The 23,286-nt window shown below is 44.1% G+C and overlaps 1 protein-coding gene across 4 annotated transcripts in view; it reads right to left on the bottom strand.

The window, feature by feature from the left end:
* DCX (doublecortin) overlaps positions 1-23,286 on the bottom strand; it is a 208,016-nt gene that overhangs the window by 8,439 nt on the left and 176,291 nt on the right. For all 4 annotated transcript variants that reach the window (XM_068249602.1, XM_068249603.1, XM_068249601.1 and 1 more), the window contains exon 6: positions 415-509. In XM_068249602.1, coding sequence (XP_068105703.1) covers positions 415-509 — 95 coding nt within the window. The remainder of the gene's footprint in view (positions 1-414; positions 510-23,286) is intronic.

The raw sequence follows: 23,286 nt of genomic DNA, 5'->3' as shown, positions 1-23,286 counted from the left end.
ATATTATAGAATATCATCAGCTTTTTTGGGTAAATAATTACAGATTAAGAAATCAGGCTCAGTCCACACTTGAGCCAGATCTGCAATGGCGAGTCGGAGTGGACTGTGAGTACCAACTCTGATGGTCCATTGTGGTCTGTTTGGTGTCTGCAGCAGATGCCTTTCCTACAAAGGCATTATAGGAATGCTTGTCTAGAAGAGTCATGCAGGTCAAGATTTTGAGTTAATTCGTCTGCAACAGATGGATCCATTGCAAAATAAATGTGAGCGGATCCTATTCATAACATAGGATCCATCGACATGTCCATACGCCGATCTGTAAAATGGACAAAAAAATGCCTGTGTTTCGGCTCAAGTGTGAACCGAGCTTCTGTATAGTAAAATTGTTATTAGGAAGGAGAAGAAACATAATACCTTGTGCTTACGGAGACTCCCAGGACTGGTTGGAGTGGAGATTGGGGACTGCTTAGATTTAGGGGTAGACAGTTGACTGCTTGATGTTCCATTAGCTGCCAAATAACGGAAAGACACAACATTCTTAAATTTTTAACACAGCATAACAAGACAAACTGAACAGACATGTACAAAGAAGCACTGTTTTGAATTTGCACCAAAATAATGACAAGTCAAAAGCACATTAATGAACAATTACACATTTTGTATTGCAGTGAATCATTTGTAGAAAATACTTTTTTAAAGTCTCCCCTGCCCCCCAGTGCCCCCTATTGGTCTTGGCTCCCTGAAAATTTGGTGACATTAAAATGCATGGGGGCTTTGCTATCAACTGCTAAAATCGGTGGCCATTGATTTCAATGTTAAATGTGAACATGCATTTTGGACACAAAAGTTTGCAGTGAAATGCGAACGGTCGTTATTTGCTGGGAACCGTTCACCGGCGAATGTGTTCGGCCATCCCTACTTACCAGTACAATATTTTATCACTCTAAATGTTAATACCAAAATCAGTTCATTCTGAAAGGACAACTGAAGTGAGAGAGATATGGAGGCTACCATATGTATTTCCTATTAAACAAGACCAGTTGACCGGCATCCTGCTGATCTTTTTAGCTGCAGTAGTATTTGGATCACACACCTGAAACAAGCATGTGGCTAATCCAGTCGACTTTAGTCTGAAACATCTAAACTGCGTGTTTGTTGAAGGTTTATGGCTACAAGTATTAACCACTTGCCGACCGCGCACTCATACCGCGCGTCGGCAAAGTGGCAGCTGCAGGACCAGCGACGCAGTATTGCGTCGCCAGCTGCAGGCTGATTAATCAGGAAGCAGCCGCTCGTGCGAGCGGCTGCTTCCTGTCAATTCACGGCGGGGGGCTCCGTGAATAGCCTGCGGGCCGCCGATGGCGACTCGCAGGCTAAATGTAAACACAAGCGGAAATAATCCGCTTTGTTTACATTTGTACGGCGCTGCTGCGCAGCAGCGCCGTAAGGCAGATCGGCGATCCCCGGCCAATCAGCGGCCGGGGATCGCCGCCATGTGACAGGGGACGTCCCGTCACTGGCTGCACAGGACGGATAGCGTCCTGTGCAACCCGGATCTCCAAGGGGGGGCCAGGTAGGAGAGGGAGGGGGAGGATTTCGCCGCGGAGGGGGGCTTTGAGGTGCCCCCCCCCCCGCAACACCCAGCAGGCAGGAGCGATCAGACCCCCCCAGCACATCATCCCCCTAGTGGGGAAAAAAGGGGGGCGATCTGGTCGCTCTGCCTGCACGCTGATCTGTGCTGGGGGCTGCAGAGCCCACCCAGCACAGATCAGCTACAACAGCGCTGGTCCTTAAGGGGGGGTAAAGGGTGGGTCCTCAAGTGGTTAAAGGCAGATAATCAGCAGGATATCCAGGCAACTGGAAATGTTTAACCACTTCACCCCAAAGGGGTTTTTACCCTAACAGACAAGAGCGATTCTCACCTTTCAGTGCTCACCCCTTTCATTTGCCAATAGCTTAATCACTACTAATCACTAGCTAAGGAGCTGTGGGCCCCGATGCAAGTTTTACATTGGGCCCCCCCAAGCACTCTATACATAACAATTGATACAGCGCACCAAAACCTGCCAATGGCAACTACAGTGTCAGAAGTGCAAGATGGGGATGGGGAACAGCTTGTTAATGATTACTACTATTCGAAGTATCTATAGAAGTGATTATGAGCACAGGACCAATAGAGAGCTAATACTGCAGTTGAGGAGGGTCCCTTGGGGCCCCTCTGGCCCAAGGGCCCCAATGCGGTCGCAACCTCTGCACCCCGTATTGCTATGCCCCTGCTAATCATGATGCAAAGATCTCTGTCTTGTTTTTTTTTTCACATCCAATTAGGCTTTTTGGGGGTGATATAGGTTTTCAGTAATTACTTTATTTTCTATGCATTTTAAAGGGAAAAACAAGGAAAAAATGAAAAAACACACAATTTCTCCTATTTCATCCCCTATAGTTTTAATATAAACACTGCTACTGTACATAAAACCACACATTTTATCTGCCTATTTGTCCTGGTTATCACAAAATTTTAATTATGTCCCTAGTACAAAGTAAGGTGACAATATATTATTTGGAAATAAAGGTGTATTTTTTCTATGGTGTTTTTTTTTTGTCACTGATCTCACGTGCACGCGAGCAGGAAAGCACGTGTGGGAGCACGCACGAGAACGCACGCACGCATGCAGCTGCAGCAGCGCTGTTTAACTTATAAAAATGACCTGGAGCCGTTAAGAGGCTCTAGCAGGACGTTTTAATATGCCTGTTTGTTATTAAGTGGTTAAAGGGAAATGAATGTGGCCCCCTTCATATCCTCTCAGTTCAGGTCTCCTTTAACCAACCAAATATTTTATTTCATATATAAAGTTTATACATTTTTGTTTTTATTCAATAAAGCCCTCTTTTAAAACCACTTCACAGATTCATCACAGCACAAAGACAGATGAGAAAAGCTGGAATGTAAATGTTTGATGGGTAAACCAACAGTTTCTGCACCTTTAGTTTCCACAAAAAGGCCTGATGTCTTTCCAGATCAGGAGATGTTTCAACACATTTCCCACCTTGGCAACTATCCCTCCCTGATGTTTTTCATCCTCTCCCCCGCCCCCTCAGCGGTTGAAGAGATGTCTGCCTCCACTCCTGGGCATTTGTCATAGCAAATATTTCAGACGTAGATGGTCTCTATATCCATATTCACCAATGCTTCTGCTTTCACAATATGTCAAATCGTAAAACAACGCCTAAATATATTAGCTGCCTTGGTATTTATAGTATGAGCTATGTGCTGTGCTCTGTCCTGCTGAAGGCCAGATCTTAGCAACCCAACTGTACGCTTGACATGTAGTGAAGAAGACAGGATGAAAGATATAGAGGGCAAGGGGAATATGTTACTTCTACCTTTCTACTAAACATATCATGCCTCTAGAATTGTGCAGACAGCTGCTGACATTTAAGTAAAAGGCAAAAGATCAAACTGTGAAAAGAAAACTAAAATTAATCTAAACATATGTAGGAGTTCAGAAGCATAAAGGCAAACATTTAGAAGTATTGTGTTAAAAGCACCGATCAATATGAAATGATGAAGTGGTCAAGCGGCTATCAGCAGGATCAGCTAGTGGTTGCTGTGTTAAAGTGGAACTAAACTCAAGACTTCCTCCATGCTTTAAAAGATTAGCACAGCATGATAACCTTTATGGGGTAAAAAATCTTAATTGCAGTTTATGGAAAACCTAATAACTTTATATAGTGCCGACATATTACACAGCGCTGTATGGAGGATATAATGTCTTGTCACTAACTGTCCCTCAGAGGGGCTCACAATCTAGTCCCTACCATAGTCATATGTCTATGTATGCATAGTGTAGTGCATGTATCATAGTCTAGGGCCATTTTTAGGGGAAGCCAATTAACTTATTTGAATGTTTTTGGGATGTGGGAGGAAACCAGAGTACCCAGAGGAAACCCACACAGACACAGGGAGAACATACAAACTCCTTGCAGATGTTGACCTGGCTGGGATTCCAACCTGGAGACCCAGTCATGTAAGGCAAGAGTGCTAACCACTACCCCACCGTGCTACTCAACTATATGTGGAATATAGACTTTTCATTGACACACAAAATTAAAACCTTTACCCTTTATTGCCAAAATATGAGTTGATCAAGACAGAACTGGGGTGGTTTACATGAGAGTAACATGAAACGTACAACAGCAGTAGTGTGCACACAGCTCTCGGTGTCAGTGGGCTGTGGAGTGTCACACACAAAAAAAACACAGGAGACCGATGTGCTGGCCCACAAAAGGGCTGTTTGGGGTGCTTTCACAACAAGTGAGGAACAAGAACACAGGCCTAGCTAATGCTTCCCATAACTATCTGCAGCAAGTCTAAATCCTGCTCTCACTAATAGTCAGAAGCCAGCAGGGAATGAATCGAATATGGCCACCGCAACTGCTTTTTAATAGGGGGGGGGGGGGGGGGTGGGTCCAGGAGGGGGTGCTAGCTGATTGGCTGCCATGTGTCTGCTGACTGTGAAGTAAGGGGTCAAAGTTGATGATGATGTATACTGGGCGGGTCGATGCCATATAATCGCTGAGAATGCGAACAGAGGAAATTCCGGCGGTGAACTGTTTGGGCCATCTCTATCTGTTAACTTAAATGTTTATTATTTCATGTTTCCGGTCAGACTTGTCAAATGCCAAAAATGTGTCCAATTTTTTACAACCAACAGAGATAAATTGATCTTTGTTCCAGTCAAACGCTTGACAAGACAAATCTTCATATTTAATGGTTTTCACTACTATTAGTATTATTAATATTTTCGACACTGTAATTTTATACTGAAGACATCGCATTTGTGAACGATCACATACGGAATATGTACATAAAAAGTGTAAAACAAACCAGAATATGTTTTTTATATTCTATATTCTTCAAAGTAACTGTTTGCTTAAATGGCAGATTTGCACACTTCTGGCATTGTCTCAATCAGATTCATGAAGCAGTCACCTGGAATGGTCTTGAAACAACAGTAGTGTTGTTGTTCGAATTTGGTATTTTGTTGTTCAGAACCTAAACACCCGCATTCTGTCCCATTTCTGCATGTCCCATTGAAATGTATCCAAGTCCATTAGTTGTGCTGTGCAGAGGTAGGATTGGTGCACAGTTCAACTCAATAGTATGGCAAGAAGCACTCAAATTGGTAAAAGTTAATGGCAGCCCATCATTACTTTAAGACATAAAGTCTTTGTTCAATTCCCTTTTTTACTATGAGATCTTCTGTTGAACCGCTTATGGACGGTGGTGATTGAAATGTACGCCCTCTTGTGATCTTCTAATACCTGCCAGGGTGAAGATTTCACCTAACCGCCGCCACACGTTCTCACCGCTCTCGCCAATCGCATTGCTCCCGCTGATCGCAACGTTCTCTGCCTGCTGCAGCTCACTCATCCTGCTGTCTCTATGATGGCAGAGCTCTGTGAGCCAGTCAGGAGCCAAAGCTCCCGACCCTGTCATCAATGTAAGCAACTCCCATTGGCTTGCATTGATCACATGGTCAGGAGCCAATGAAAGCGGCTTCTGACTGGCTCTCAGAGCTCTGCCGTCATAACAGCATGAGACGGCAGAGTGGGTGGCCTGAGCTTCCAGGTGTGTGGCGTGGACGACGGTTGCAGCAGGTATGTGCACCGATTCGTTGGTATCCGGCGTTTTCTGGTACCAGCGGTCTCTGGTCCTTAAGCTGGTACTTAAGTGGTTAAAATAATTTCTCAACACTCTGTAATTGAAAAACTTGAAATGAATAAGGCCTAAAGACTTTAAATAAAGACATGACAACTTTAACTACATTCTCAACAGTATCCTCAAAGCCACACACAAAATTAAAACCAATACTATAATGAAAATGGCTCTAATGAGGGCTACCCCAGGTAAGATAGACCAAGAATTACCTCTGCTGCAAATTCAGTAGAGTTACCATTCTCAAAAACCATAAATAAACAATGCATAAATGCAAAGTGGTAGACCCATTTCAACATCATCTGTTCAGAGGAGCCTGTGTGAATCAGACCTCCATTCTTTTTGGTAAACTTAACCAGCGGAGCAACGGTTTTGAGAAAGGTGGTGATGTTCAGGAGAAGATGTAATCACAATGGTATTTAATTACATGCATTTTTTAGCACACAGGACTGCCCTCACCAGTCCCAAGAGTTACACTTTCTAAAATCAATAAGTAGAAGCACGTCGATGGAGGCGCCCAAAAGTATATAATGGCAGTATCTAATTGGTAAAGGTCTCTTACCTCCAAAAGAAGACTCTCATGGATGGAACAGAGGAGTCTTTATTAAAATAACAACGGTTATGCTGTAGACAATGCGTTTCATGGGGCACAGCTTGCTTCCTCAGATCAATAAAACAGATAACCTTATTCCTAGCCATGCAGGGCGAGAGCGCATGGATCAAGTTGATCTATGCGACCTCGCCCTGCCCTGTTTTATTGACCTGAGGAAGCGGGCTGTGTCCCATGAAACGTGTTGTCTACAGCATAACTGTTGTTATTTTAATAAAGACTCCTCTGTTCCATCCCTGAGAGTCTTCTTTTGGAGGTAAGAGACCTCCTTTACCAATTAGATACTGCCATTATATACTTTTGGGCGCCTCCACCGACGTGCTTCTACTTATGCATCCAACACCTTCCTGAGGAGATATCCCTGCCACTGGGCGACACGGTCAACCAGGACATAGGACTATAGGAGGAGAGCGACCACCCAGATCCAGATGGTCCAGGATACCGAGCAGAAACGGTTTGTGAGTATACTTATTCACAATTCTGTCCTTCCCAATTTCTAACGATACTACACCATTAGGGCTCCCTGTCTCAACTTCTCTACAGGTCGAGGACAACTCCCCTTGTTCAAGGGTAGTGTTGGGCGAACATCTAGATGTTCGGGTTCGGGCCGAACAGGCCGAACATGGCCGCGATGTTCGGGTGTTCGACCCGAACTCCGAACATAATGGAAGTCAATGGGGACCCGAACTTTTGTGGTTTGTAAAGCCTCCTTACATGCTACATACCCCAAATTTACAGGGTATGTGCACCTTGGGAGTGGGTACAAGAGGAAAAAAAAATTTAGCAAAAAGAGCTTATAGTTTTTGAGAAAATCGATTTTAAAGTTTCAAAGGGAAAACTGTCTTTTAAATGCGGGAAATGTCTGTTTTCTTTGCACAGGTAACATGCTTTTTGTCGGCATGCAGTCATAAATGTAATACATATAAGAGGTTCCAGGAAAAGGGACCGGTAATGCTAATCCAGCAGCAGCACACGTGATGGAACAGGAGGAGGGTGGCGCAGGAGGAGAAGGCCACGCTTTGAGACACAACAACCCAGGCCTTGCATGAGGACAAGAAGCGTGCGGATAGCATGCTTTGTACCACCATGCAGTCATAAATGTAATAAAGATAAGTGGTTCAATAAACAGGGACCACGCGGCAACGCTAACCCAGCAGCAGCACACGTGATGGAACAGGAGGAGGCGCAGGAGGAGAAGGCCACGCTTTGTGAGACACAACAACCCAGGCCTTGCATGAGGACAAAAAGCGTGCGGATAGCATGCTTTGTACCGCCATGTAGTCATAAATGTAATAAAGATAAGAGGTTCCATAAACAGGGACCGGCAACGGTAACCCAGCAGCAGCAGCAGCAGCAGCAGCACACGTGATGGAACAGGAGGAGGCGCAGGAGGAGAAGGCCACGCTTTGTGAGACACAACAACCCAGGCCTTGCATGAGGACAAAAAGCGTGCGGATAGCATGCTTTGTACCGCCATGTAGTCATAAATGTAATAAAGATAAGAGGTTCCATAAACAGGGACCGGCAACGGTAACCCAGCAGCAGCAGCAGCAGCAGCAGCAGCAGCACACGTGATGGAACAGGAGGAGGCGCAGGAGGAGAAGGCCACGCTTTGTGAGACACAACAACCCAGGCCTTGCATGAGGACAAAAAGCGTGCGGATATAGCAGCAATGCTTTTTGCCGCCATGCAGTCATAAATGTAATACAGATGAGAGGTTCAATAAACAGGGACCGGAAACGCTAAACCATCCCAGATGTTCATCGGTCATGTTACTTGGTTGGGGTCCAGGAGTGTTGCGTAGTCGTTTCCAATCCAGGATTGATTCATTTTAATTTGAGTCAGACGGTCTGCATTTTCTGTGGAGAGGCGGATACGCCGATCTGTGATGATGCCTCCGGCAGCACTGAAACAGCGTTCCGACATAACGCTGGCTGCCGGGCAAGCCAGCACCTCTATTGCGTACATTGCCAGTTCGTGCCAGGTGTCTAGCTTCATGCCCGGTTTCAGGTCCAGCGGTGCCAGCCACAAATCCGTCTGTTCCTTTATTCCCCTCCAAATTTCCTCCCCTGTGTGCTGCTTATCCCCAAGGCAGATCAGCTTCAGCAACGCTTGCTGACGCATGCCAACAGCTGTGCTGCACTGCTTCCACGATCCTACTGCTGCTGGTGCTGGGTTAGCATTTCCGGATGAGGTACAGCTTTGAGATGCGTTGGAGGAGAAGGAGTCAGAGAGGTAGGTGCTGCTGTTGTTATCCAGCTGTTTGCGGCGTGGGCAACACCCGCGCCGTAGCAGGTGAGGAATCGCTGCCAGGCTCCACAAGGTTCACCCAGTGCGCGGTAAGGGAGATGTATCGACCCTGGCCGAACGCACTCGTCCAGGTGTCAGTGGTGAGGTGAACCTTGCAGGCAACGGCATTCTTCAAGCTTCGGGTTATTTAGCTGACCACGTGCTCATGCAACTCAGGCACTGCAGAGCGCGCAAAGTGGTAGCGGCTGGGAACCACGTAACGTGGGATGGCCACTGACATCATGCCCTTGAAGCTGTTTGTCTCCACCACTCGATATGGCAGCATTTCGCAGGCCAGAAGCTTGGCTATGCTGGCTGGCTGTTACTGCCACGGCCCGGGGGTCATTTGCTGGCAATTTCCTCTTGTGCTCAAACATCTCAGAGACAGACAACTCAACCGTAGCGCTGCACACCGAAGGGCTGTTGGTTGTTGTGTTTGATGAACACTGGGAGACCTCAAGAGCACTAGTCCGGAAAGTGACAGTGTCAGCATCGTCTGATGTTTGTGAATGTTGTGAACCACGCAATGGCTGGGCTACTGCTGCTGCTGAGGCGGGTCTGGTGGTGAGTCTGGTGAACCCAAGGGAGGCAGTGTTGCTGGTGGTACCCTGTCCTGCCGCGTTTGCCCACAGAGTGGGATGTTTGGATAGAATGTGGCGGCTCATGCTGGTGGTGGAGAGGTTGTTAATACTTTTCCCCCTGCTCAGGCGGGTCTTGCACACCTTGCAAATCGCCATGGTAACATCCTCAGTGCAGTCTTCAAAGAAAGCCCAGACTTTAACTGGCTGAGGACTCGGACCTCGTGCGTGATGTGCTGGTGCTGCTTAACCCACTGCTGGACGCTTGAGAGGTCATCCAAGTAATTATCTGGTCCTGTTCTTTTGGATCTGTGAGGGTTGTTGTCCTGGACAACATGGGCAGTATTGAGTGGGTTTTCTTGGGTGCTCCCCTGTGGCCTGTACGTGAACCGTCAGGGGAAACACCTCTTCCCTTGCCCCTCCCTCTTTCACCGGATTTCTTCCTCATTTCACTTATCCTTAAAGTACACGCTGACTGGCAGCAGTACAGTGGCAGTACAGAAATGCTATACAGTGGTGGGTGAGCGGTGTACCACTATTGTCAGCAGTGACACAGAGCACAATGCTATACAGTGGCGGGTGAGCGGTGTACTACTGTTCCCAGCAGACACAGAGTGGAAGTAAACACAATGCTATATAGTGTGGCTGAGCCGTGTACACAGAGTGGCATTAAACACAATGCTATATAGTCTGCTATATAGTCACCCCGAACAGGGTGATGTTCTGCAGAACCCGAACAGTGGCAAACACTGTTCGCCCAACACTACTGGGAGGGAACGCAGATTTTAGTACCTAAACACACGATACAACATGTTTTCCGGGGTCGGACTCTGAGGCACATACAGATGGTCCCGATCATCATCCTCATCATACAACTCTTCTCCTGAGTCTGACCCACCCACCACCTCTGCCACCCCAACATCCCCAGACACAGACCCCTCATCGTCCTCAACATTAACTTGGGATGCTGGCCTGAGCCAGACCTCCTCCTCCACATCAGGCCCCATCATCTCCTCAATGGCAGCCCTCATTAATCGCTCTGGCGACGGACTGATGGACACAACGTTCTCCTCCGGGGAGGGCTGCTGCTGACCACTGGCTGCTGGGGTGGATGTTATAGCTTGCGTGGGGCGTTGGCTGTTGCTGTTGTTGGGAGTGCTGCTCACAGCGGAGGTCTCTGGGGAACTCATGTTGAGCTCATATAGTGGTTGACGGTGAGTGGAGTATTACTGATCCCAGCAATATACACACTGACTGGCAGAGTACGCAATGCTATATAGTGTGGCTGAGCGGTGTACACAGAGTGGCAGTAAACACAATGCTATATAGTCTGGCTGAGCGAGCGGTGTACTACTGTTCCCAGCAGAATCAGAGTGGCAGTAAACAATGGTATATAGTCTGGCTGAGCGGTGTACACAGAGTGTCAGTAAACAATGGTATATAGTCTGGCTGAGCGGTGTACACAGAGTGTCAGTAAACAATGGTATATAGTCTGGCTGAGCGGTGTACACAGAGTGGCAGTAAACACAATGCTATATACTCTGGCTGAGCGAGCGGTGTACTACTGTTCCCAGCAGACACAGAACAGTAAACAGAATGCTATATAGTGTGGCTGAGCGAGCGGTGTACCACTATTCCCAGCAGACACAGAACAGTAAACAGAATGCTATATAGTGTGGCTGAGCGAGCGGTGTACCACTATTCCCAGCAGACACAGAACAGTGAACAGAATGCTATATAGTGTGGCTGAGCGAGCGGTGTACCACTATTCCCAGCAGACACAGAACAGTGAACAGAATGCTATATAGTGTGGCTGAGCGAGCGGTGTACCCCTATTCCCAGCAGACACAGAACAGTGAACAGAATGCTATATAGTGTGGCTGAGCGAGCGGTGTACCACTATTCCCAGCAGACACAGAACAGTGAACAGAATGCTATATAGTGTGGATGAGCGAGCGGTGTACCACTATTCCCAGCAGACACAGAACAGTAAACAGAATGCTATATAGTGTGGCTGAGCGAGCGGTGTACCACTATTCCCAGCAGACACAGAACAGTGAACAGAATGCTATATAGTGTGGCTGAGCGAGCGGTGTACCACTATTCCCAGCAGACACAGAACAGTGAACAGAATGCTATATAGTGTGGCTGAGCGAGCGGTGTACCACTATTCCCAGCAGACACAGAACAGTGAACAGAATGCTATATAGTGTGGATGAGCGAGCGGTGTACCACTATTCCCAGCAGACACAGAACAGTAAACAGAATGCTATATAGTGTGGCTGAGCGAGCGGTGTACCACTATTCCCAGCAGACACAGAACAGTGAACAGAATGCTATATAGTGTGGCTGAGCGAGCGGTGTACCACTATTCCCAGCAGACACAGAGTGGCAGTAAACAGAATGCTATATAGTGTGGCTGAGCGAGGTACACAGAGTGGCAGTAAACAGAATGCTATATAGTGTGGCTGAGCAAGCGGTGTACTACTATTCCCAGCAGACACAGAGTGGCAGTAAACAGAATGCTATATAGTGTGGCTGAGCGAGGTACACAGAGTGGCAGTAAACAGAATGCTATATAGTGTGGCTGAGCAAGCGGTGTACTACTGTTCCCAGCAGTGACACAATGACAGGGGGGACCCTGGCTAGCGTGGCTGGAGCGCGAACTACCCTGCCTGCCTACCCAAAGCTAAACCCACAGACAAATGGCGGAGATATGACGTGGTTCGGGTATTTATTTACCCGAACCACGTGACAGTTCGGCCAATCAGAGCGCGTTCGGGTCCGAACCACGTGACCCGTTCGGCCAATCACAGCGCTAGCCGAACGTTCGGGGAACGTTCGGCCATGCGCTCTTAGTTCGGCCATATGGCCGAACGGTTTGGCCGAGCACCGTCAGGTGTTCGGCCGAACTCGAACATCACCCGAACAGGGTGATGTTCTGCAGAACCCGAACAGTGGCGAACACTGTTCGCCCAACACTATTCAAGGGGCACCCCAGACCAGCACAGATCCTTTCTAAAATCAAGGGTGGCGGAGCTTGTTTCTATATTATTAAAATTGGTGCAAGGATGTTACAATGATTAGCATCCATGGTTTTCTAAGGTGTAAATTCTGATCTTTGTTACATAATGATTGAGGATTCTTAAAGCTCTGACTGTCATGTGTCTCTGGATAGCCCTATGACCTGTAGTGTCCACAGTTAAGTGTTAGAGAAGGGAAGGGAAATGGTTGAAAAGCTGCAGAGAAGCTTTGATACAGCAGATGTGGAGGTATTCAAACAAGCAGCCAGCAACCCGAATGTATGCAGAAAAACCCCTGTGATATCATATAACACCTCTTTTGAAAATGTTGAGAAAGTTTGTGTAGAAAAGGAACACGCATTTAGGACCAGGGACAATGGGGTTGATTCGCTAAAACAATGCATGCACCTATGCCAGCAGAGTAGCGCATGTTATGCAATTTGCACACCCCACAGTACCTAGGTAGTGCATGACTTGCTACTTGCACAATGCATGTTACCCTAGTAACGCAGGTGTTACCTTTGTAATGTGAGCTGCACTAACTGTGCAATGCAAGATTCTCTCCTTGCTTGCCTGCTTGTACTGGTAAAATTGTCATGCGCTCCCTGCGCATGCAACGTTTACTGCCGTCAATGAAGAAACCCTAATTATTTCAATAAAACGCTATGAACTACAGATTACAAAAAAGTATCAATGAAGCCAACAAATACTATACATGGCTGGGGCAGAAATTCATAGCAAATGAATTATCTTCATGTAAAAAATCACAAATTGCAATATTGACGCACATACAGTGAACCTGAAACTTGGTAATTGACTTGACACATTTGGCCTCAATTCACTAAGCTTTTCTCCTGTCTTTAATAACGTTTCTAGAGTTGTTACCATGGTGATAAGGCATGTAGTATTCAGGCAACATTTTACCTCAGGCAAACCTAAAGTTAACTCTTCTGTCTTTAAGTTAACTCTCCAATCCTTAAAATAACTCCATAATTAAAGAGGAACTCCAGTGAAAATAATGCAATAAAAAAGTGCTTCATTTTTACAGTAATTATGTATAAATGATTTAGTCAGTGTTTGCTCATTGTAAACTCTTTCCTCTCCCCGATTTACATTCTGACGTTTATCACATAATGACATTTTTACTTTGGGCAGGTTATGTAGCTGCTGCTAGCTGTTTTGGCCGTTAGAGACAGCTGTAAGCAGCTATTTCCTGTCTGTGAACATTGTTACATTATGGCAGTTGCCAGGAGCATTGCGGTCCTCAGAGCTTCTTGTGGGAGGGGTTTCACCACAATATCAGTCATACAGCGCCCCCTGATGGTCTGTTTGTGAAAAGCAATATATTTCTCATGTAAAAGGGGGTATCAGCTACTGATTCGGATAAAGTTAAATTGGTTGGTTGGAGTTCCTCTTTAAAGACAGGCTGTTAATTAACTGCGTGTGAAAATAACTACAGAGTAGGTAACTTAACTACAGAGGAGGTAAATTAACTACAGAAGAGGTAACGTAAGGAATGAAGAGATAAGATAACTCTCTCACTGTGTGGAGGTAAGTTTTCTCTTGCCTTATTATCTCCAGCATGATCTTAGATCATGGATTTTAGAATTCTGGAGTTATTTTAAGGATTGAAGAGTTAACTTAACGACAGAAGAGTTAACTTTAGGTTTGCCTGAGGTAAAATGTTTCCTGAATACGACATGCCTCATCACCATGCTGATAACTCTAGAAACGTTATTAAAGACAGGAGATAAGCTTAGTGAATTGAGGCCATTCTAATGCAGGTTGGAAAAGCATAACACCAGCCCTCCTCGCTTGAACTGTTCACAAGATCCACACTTCATTTTCAGCAGCCAGACACTTCTCTCATCATTGTCTCACCTTTCTCCCCTATTCATTCCAACTCACTTCAAAAAGCCAACTGATATCTTGTTGTGCAATGCCCCCCGAATACTAAAACACAAAAACTACACCAAATAGGTTTCCACAAATGCAGATGACACATTGCCTGGATGAGTACAGAGTAGACCAGTTACTCTGACATTAATGATCATGAAAACATTTGTAAGACTCGCAGATCTCAAACCCATCACAGACATCCCATTCAGGTTGCCTACAGGTAAGCAGATGCTGCTGCCTACATATGCCTTACATCTTCCAACATATTAAATAGGAAACAATGTTAGAAGAAAAATTTAAAAAACTCTGAAGATTTTATTGGAAGCTCTGCATAGGGGAGGTGACTTTTAATGGAAACACTATAACAAATGGGAACTACATTTAATATGCAAATCATGACTTGTGCTAGTCATCATTTTTATTGGCACCAAATACCTGCATAATGTCTGGCTATTTCAGATAGTTGTATTGCTGCAAGACAGAAGGTAAAGGGGTGTGGCTATGCTTCCCATGACCATGAAACTAACATCTCCATGGACAGTGGCAGGTGACCAGGGTTTAAATTCTGGCCCTTCTTATTCAGAAAGCCAGCATCTATTAAAGCAAACCTGAAAATAAACTAATAAAATAATTAATGGTATGTGTACATTAGCAGCAAAGAAAAAAGTCTCAGGTTGTTTTCCAGTACAGGAAGAGTTAAGAAACTTCACTTATCTATGCAAAATAGCTTCTCAGCTCTTCAACCCAACTTGAGTTGAAGACAGTCCTGTTTTCTGAAGCAATTATTTCAACCTGTCTCACTGTTTCTTGGTTGTTTAATGTTCTACTGCAAGAAACTTCAAAGGGTCATTAGCTCTGCTCTGTTTTATAGTTTAAAATATAGAGTGTGGTTTCTAAACTGCAAATATGACAGAATGATGCAATGTTATAAAAAAAAAAGCTATATAACTGAAATTATAAATAAGAGACTCTTTTCTTTGCTGCTAATGTTCTATTAATTAATGTAACATTTTTGTAAATTGTATGGCAAAACAAAAATGACCAGATTAGCTCATATCTGGTTGCAGTAGGACATTCCAGAAATAATGAGAGCATAAACAAGTAGTTAAGCTGTGTCCATAATAAGGATGGGACATGAGAGATGTTCTTTGGGGGAAGGTAATAAGAGGTTATTGTGCGTATATCACAAAAGGGCATCTGGATAATTTGGGTACCTAGATAAGCTGCTGATAGAATATTAGTAGTTTTCCCGATATTCTACCATCTTTAATCCTCCGATCCCTGATATTAGAATATCAGTAATTAAATCGATATTCTACTATTTCCCCGAAGTAACCTAATTCTCACATTAACTCTCCTTATCTATGCCAAACACTAACCTCCCCCACCTGACCGATCATTTACACCCCCATTGCTATCTGCATTGTTTTCCAGTGCTCTGCCACTTTTTGTGCTGTTAAACACTGGTTTCAGCCACTTCGCTGCTACCTGTGCTGATTTGGCCACATCTGGCACCCAAATTGTACACGGAGTGCTGCTATAGCCACAATTGCCATTGCAGGCTATGGCAATGCCCAAATTTCCAGCGCCCACGGGCATCCAACTTTCCCACTTCCATCAGGGCTGTATCAGGCAAAGTCAGTATTGCTATCTTCTCTTTTAGGGTCCTTTTACACTTAATGCGTTGGTATGTGTTGGCACGTGTTTTTTTCCATAGCAGTGCATTGTGAAAAAGCTTTCAGTTAAAATGCGTATAGAGGAGTTGAGGCCGCCTATAAGGTTATGACCCGGTGGTACCTGGTCCCAGCCGTTTAACCAAAGTATTTCCATCTGCCAACCCTTATTGCTTCCGAGGCTGTAAAGTGCTTGGCGAGATGTTACATATTTGGTGGACTTGCCCAGGGCTCACCTGATTCTGGTGTCAAGTATATAAATTACTTTCTTCCCTTTTCCACCAATCAATCACTAAAGACCCTTGGCAAGCTTTATTACATGAAAAGATAGGATCCTTAACTTCTGCACAAAACAAATTAGCTTCCATAGTACTCTCGGCAGCCACCAGGACAATAGCACGGAACTGGAAGAAGCCCTCTGTCACTATTAATGAAGTAAAATCTAGAATCAACCCAATAATGGTAAATGAACGACTTACTAGCATTCTCAAGGATACCCAAAAGAAGTTTGAAAAAATGTGGGACCCCTGGATTCGCCTGGAGCATCCAAATCTGGAGCTGGCTTCCATTTCGAGACTGTACGGTAGACCCCCCACTCTTGACCTCTTTCCTTTTCTTTCTCTATTCTTCCCTTTGCTTTCTCTCCTTCTTCTTTCTCTCTCTCCTTTTCCCTGACTCTCTCCTTCAGCTTCTCTTTGATGTTGGCTACGGTGATAACCTCCCTTGTCCCGCCTGTCTATCGCTGGACGACAGGTGTCCAAGGAGGTACTCATAACTTCCAGCCCTATATGGGTCCTTCCCTGCCCTATCCCCTAACTCTCTATTAGCAAGCCCCAGATAGCTGGGCCTAGTCCTCTGTGGACTCACAGATTTTTTTCCTGACAGTAGCAATCTCATTCTCAGTTGTTCTAACGTTTGCTAAAATCATACTACTGGTTATCCTACCTGTCCCCTCCCAACCAAGCTCAGATACTAGTTGAAGATATCTGTATATGTTGCTCCCAATGTTTCCTCTTTGTTGTTCATATCTTAATGCACAATTTGATCTGTTAAAACTTTAAAAATTTCAATAAAAACTTTGAAAACAACAAAAAGGTCAATAGTTCATGTATTTCTACTCTGGGACTCTAGAGACACTGCAATTGAGCAGAGACTATGAAACATTAACCACTTCACCACTGAGGGGTTTTACCCCCTGAGCACCAGAGCAATTTTCACCTTTCAGTGCTCCTTCCATTCATTCGTCTATAACTTTATTATTACTTATCGCAATGAAATGAACTATATCTTGTTTTTTTCGCCACCAATTAGGCTTTCTTTAGGTGGGACATTATGCCAAGAATTATTTTTTTCTAAATGTGTTTTAATGGGAAAATAGGAAAAATGTGGGGAAAAAAATAATTATTTTTCAGTTTTCGGCCATTATAGTTTTTAAATAATGCATGCTACTGTAATTAAAACCCATGAAACGTATTTGCCCTTTTGTCCCGGTTATAAAACCATTTAAATTATGTGCCTATCACAATGTTTGGCGCCAATATTTTATTTGGAAATAAAGGTGCATTTTTTTCAGTTTTGCGTCCATCCCTAATTACAAGCCCATAGTTTATAAAGTAACAGTGTTATACCCTCTTGACATAAATATTTAAAAAGTTCAGTCCCTAAGGTAACTATTTATGTATTTTTTTAATTGTAAATTTTTTAATTTTTTTTTAATTACAAAAAAAAAAAAAAAAATGGGGAGTGTGGGAGGTAATGAGTTAATTTTATGTGTAAAAGTCATTTATTTGTATGTGAAAAATGTGTAGGGTGTAGTTTACTATTTGGCCACAAGATGGCCACAGTAACTTTTTGTTTTAATGCGACCTCCAAGCTTCCTTCCGGAAGCTTGGAGGAAGAATAAGGAGGCTGGACACGTGAGTTTTTTCTCACAATGATCGCGCTGCCCATAGGAGAGCAGCTGATCATTGCGGGGCTTAGATCAACGAACGGGAATGGATTTTCCCGTTCATTGATCTCTGGGCGAGCGGGTGGCGGCGTGTTTACTAGCGGCGGGCGGCGTGTTTACGAGCGGGAGCGCGGGCAGCGTCGGGAACGCGGAAAGTACGTGTTTCTCCGTCCCTGGTTTTTAAAGGATGGAAAAAGGGGCGGAGAAATACGTACGCGCGGGGGTAAAGTGGTTAAATCTACTTTGTAAATGTTTATACATAAAATAAAACCTTGAGATATCTAAAAATGTGTATAGAGGGAACTGACACATAGGAATATATGGACATTACTTTAAAAATCAGTTTTCTTTGAGTTATAACCGAGAGCAACTGATTAAGTATAAAAGGGCCCTTTTGCTGGGAACACACGTTTCGTTTTTGCGGTAGAATCGCTCCGATAGATGCCTTCGATTGATAAATTCCGTCATGTCTAATTCTCCGCTTGATTGTTTTCTGCTAAATTTCTCATAGAAGTTAATGGAAAAAAATCTAAGAAAAACGAGTGGAAGATAAGAGAATCTAGCAGCGAATCGATCACTCAGAGAATCGACCAAAATTATAAGTTTGTGCCCTTAAAGAGACGCCGTAACAAAAATTGCATCCTGTTTTTTATCATCCTACAAGTTCCAAAAGCTATTCTAATGTGTTCTGGCTAACTGCAGCACTTTATACTATCACTGTCTCTGTAATAAATCAATGTATCTTTCCCCTGTCAGACTTGTCGGCCTGTGTCTGGAAGGCTGCCAAGTTCTTCAGTGTTGTGGTTCTGCTATGAACTCACCCTTCCAGGCCCCTCTCTGCACACTGCCTGTGTGTTATTTAGATTAGAGCAGCTTCTCTCTTCTCTCTTATCTTTTACAAGCTGGATAAATCGTCCTCTGAGCTGGCTGGGCTTTCACATACTGAGGAATTACAAACAAGGGCAAAGCTGTTTGCAAGAAGAAAAGAGCAGCCTGAAACTTCAGTGCATGGGGGAAAGAAACACACAAATGATCTCTTGAGATTCAAAAGGAATGCTGTATACAGCCTGCTTGTGTATGGATGTATTTTTCTATGTGTGGACATACTGTACATCAACCTACTTCCTGTTTTGGTGGCCATTTTGTTTGTTTACAAACAAACTTTTTAAAACTGTTTTTAACCACTTTTAATGCGGCGAGGAGCGGCAAAATTGTGACAGAGGGTAATAGGAGATGTCCCCTAACGCACTGGTATGTTTACTTTTGAGCGATTTTAACAATACAGATTCTCTTTAACTAACTTTTTTTTCCTCCAAAATTAATCTATTTGCCATCATAAACGTAAGCCTCACAAGACACTTAAAATAAATACTGTGTAAATTGATGGAAATCTTGAACGCTAGTGCTGACTGCAGCAAAAACTGTGCATTTTGACAGACTGAAATACTGCGGTGAGTGTAATGAAATAGGCATTTTGGAAAAAATGCAAACTGGGAGTGATATAAGAGTGTTGAGATGGTACTGATTAATGGAACATTTAGAAACTGTACATATCTTTTATTACTTAACCACTTCACCCCAAAGCAGTTTTTACCCTAACAGACAAGAGCGACTTTCAGTGCTCGTCCATTTAATTTGCCAATAGCTTAATCACTACTAATCACAATCTTGTTTTTTTTTTACCACCAATTAGGCTTTTTGGGCTTGATATTTGTTTTCAGTAATTAATCTATGTTCTATGCATTTTAAAGGGAAAAACAAGGAAAAAAATGAAAAAATACACTATTTCTCCAATTTCAATCCCTTTATTTTTAATATAAACACTGCTACTGTACATAAAACCCACACATTTTATCTGCCTATTTGGCCTGCCTATCACAAGATTTTAATTTTGTCCCTAGTACAAAGTATGGTGACAATATATTGTTTGGAAATAAAGGTGTAATTTTTCTGTTTTTTTTTTCACTAATCTTACGTGCATGGCGCAGGAACGCACACGCACAAGCGGGAGCGTGCACGCGCGCATGTGCACAGCAGAAGCAGCACTGTTTTGACTTATAAAAACGTCCTAGAGCCGTTAAGACGCTCTAGCAGGACATTTTTATAAGTCTGCTTGTCATTAAGTGGTTAAAGACTACCTCCGGTCAAAAAAAAGTATAAATGGCAATACATATATGTAGTCTATGCACTGTGTACAGTTAGATATACATATAAAGTTTACATCTGGTACATCGCAGTGGATAAAACATACTCACATTTATATTTGTAGTAGCACCTCCATCTTTCTCCTCATGTTGATGCCTTGCAAGTACATCCTCAGCATTGTGTCCTCCCCTCCAGCCTGGAGAAGTCTCAACTAACTGGCATGCCTGAGGTGGACATTGGGGACAGTACTTTTGCAGAGTTTTTAGCGCAGCAGAAGCAACTTACTGATCCTCTAGGCACCATCTTCTATACTTCTGCTGCTTCCAGCGGCTTCCCTGCATCCATGTATGGGTCCTGGCATGTCATGTGACCCACATTGGGTCACATGACATGCCTGCACCCGTACACAGTGGACGCTGGAAAGCCCGTAGGAGCTAAAGGAAGTGTAGAAGACTGTGCCTCGACGATCGGTAAGTTGCTTCTGCTGCACGTGGGGAGGTTAGTGCTATTTTCATCCGATTGCTCAAGCAACTGGCAAGCACACATTTCCGGCATCAAGCAAACCCTGCCTGTGCCGGATACTGTAGACTTTGCTGTAGTTTTTATATGAGCTACCCCTTCTACTTTCTTAGTGAAGAACTATGACGGGATCTTTTACTCCCAAAATCACATCACACTGTGCTGAAATTGCAATTTTCACAATAAACACTGAACACATTTGGTACCATGAGTCGTGAAAAGATTGTGATGGAAGTAAAATCCAATTATTAACCCCCCTGGCGATAACCCCAAGCTGAGCTTGAGGTAAGAAAAAATAGCTGGGAGTGGTAATCCCGAGCTCAGTTTGGGGTAGCAAAAGCTGATAGTACTGTGCCTTGCCTGGTTCCCACATGTGATTGGCGCAGTCCAGCGGAACTCCACGCTTCTATTGCTGGCCACCGGGATCCTCTCTTCTTCCTGGATCCCCGTGGCCAAACAGCGGCCGGTGCGGCGGTGTGGCGGTACAGGAGCAGCATGATGTAATCTGGGGCGGTGCCTAAATTTAAAGTGGACCCGATCTCTCGGGCAGGACAGGAGGAAAAGAAGATGCACCCTGTCTGTATGCTGAGAGTTTAGCCTGTCTAATCCCACCTGTGGACCCGATCACTGGCACAGGGCACAAGGCGAACATAGAGAAATGTGCCCTGTATGTATGCTGAGAGTTTAGCCTGTCTAACCCCACCTGTGGACCCGATCACTGGCACAGGGCACAAGGTAAACGTTTGAAAGCACAGGATGTCAATACAGCCATTTGGTTTCCAACTGCTTCTGAGCTGCGTGCTTCTGCTGATCTTCCTTACTGTTACCAATTTTTGCCTGGATTTTTACTACTCTCTGCCCGCCGCCTGCACCAACCTCTGCATGCATATTGACTACTCTCTACCTGCCGCCTGCACTGCCGTCTGCCTGGATTTCGACTACTCTCTGCCTGCCGCCTGCACCGACCTCTGCCTAGATTTTGACTACTCTCTGTCTGCCGCCTAAGATTGATAGCAAAGGGGAAAAAAGTCCTAAGGAACTCACGCTTCTACTGCCCCGATTGTAATGTCTCACTCTGTGCCATTCCCTGTTTCAAAACATACCACATATGGCAGGTGTATTTGGTATATATGTGCATACTGTATAGTCTGGTGCTTTATTTGCACAGTTTCAAAATGTTTTAAGTTTATTCCTAAATTTAATTATTTCAACAATTTGGTGAGTTATGACTTAAGAATTGGAGGCCAAAATTCTTGAAAAAAAATGTACCGCTTATGGACCCATAAATCCAGTTAGAAATGCACTGCCAGGGGGGTTAAATGCAGAAAAAATGCAGCATGCAGCACTTTTGGGATCTGCGAAAATACAAAGTGCACTAGTGTAAAAAGGGTACAAGGATTACCATGTAATTACAATGCCTTTGTGACCGGCAAATCGTGGTGATCACGGCTGGTGTAAAAGGACCCTAAATCATATCAGTGGTGCAAAACTCATTTTGCATTTAAAGTGTACCTGAGACATTAAGCATTGGTGTATTTATACTTACCTGGGGCTTCCTCCAGTTCCATGAGGTGCATGGGCTCCCTCACTGCCCTCTCCCGCTGCTCTGTTCCCTTGTTATCCTCGATGGTAATGAAAGACTTTCCATTTAGCTTTCCATTTAAATTTCAGCCAGCAAATTTCTCAAATTGTCAGCAAGTCTAAACTTCAGTTGTCTGCAGGTAGAGTGACCCTAAATCCTCTATAATAAAACCCTAATGTCTCTGCGTCCCGTGTCCCTGTGTGTGTCCCACGCGCGCGGCGGAAACGTGCGTGTGCTGCTGGTGCATATGCAGTGACAGACCTAGCCGTTTTTAAACGGGCTTATGTCCACTAGTCAACAACAAATCTGCAGGGGTAATAAGCTGCACAGACAGGCTAATTTTACATACTTTATACACACATATAAAGTATTTCAGTGGCATTTCATTGTATTCATGTTTGTATGCAAGTTACAATAACAAGCAGGTGTGCTTGTTTTGGTGTGTGATATGTGTTTTGTTGTGTCAATGTAAGTCAGTGGGAAGACAGAAAAAACATGTTTTGAACATGGTTATCCAGATACATTTTTCATGTAAATTAACTTAAAAAAATCTCAATGCAAACTTTTGCATACACATGGATATAAAATTGCAGAAGAGTGCAAGAGTGTTTGTTCAATATAGATTGCAAACGCAGAATTGTGTACGCGTAAAATTGCACGCATAACACGTAAGGCCTAGTCTGAATGGTCCCTTACTTTTTTTCTGAGACAGGAATTTAATAGTAATTGTGATAAACCTCTGCAGTGCAGAGTGCAGATCTGGAGAAAATTTCTTTATTTCTCTGGAATTTCCCATTAGTGATGTAATTGCTGCCATAGTGTTTTCCATATAGATGGAGAGTTCTGTGGTTACAGAAAACCACAGCTCCTCAGGATAGCTGAAGTAACAGTACAATTCAGTTCAACGCTCTGAAACTGGGTATTTTTAACATTTTAAGTTCTATTTAACCCTGATAAACTAAACACAATGTAACAAATCTCATTTTTTTCTCATCATATCTTTTATATGCATTTGATTTTCAACATTCTTTCACTCTTTATAAATTTACATATTTATTTCCTTTTAGGCTAGTTTTACATATACTGTGGTGCAACTGTCCTGTGGCATCAGAGTCTGGGGTAGGACCATTGCCCTGCACCATTGTCCCTTGCACATGACGCTACGGCAGAGTGCCCCGACAGGGTTATATGCATAGATCCACCCCCCATACAGTGACATGCTCCCTGCTGGACAGGAAGTAGGTCACTGTTTTTCGGGCTCTTGGTGCATACACTGCACAGAATAGATTGTAGCAAAGCCA

The sequence above is a fragment of the Hyperolius riggenbachi genome, chromosome 8 (assembly GCF_040937935.1).
Source record: "Hyperolius riggenbachi isolate aHypRig1 chromosome 8, aHypRig1.pri, whole genome shotgun sequence".
Taxonomy (NCBI): Eukaryota; Metazoa; Chordata; class Amphibia; order Anura; family Hyperoliidae; genus Hyperolius; species Hyperolius riggenbachi.
This window is presented reverse-complemented; position numbering and strand designations above follow the sequence as displayed.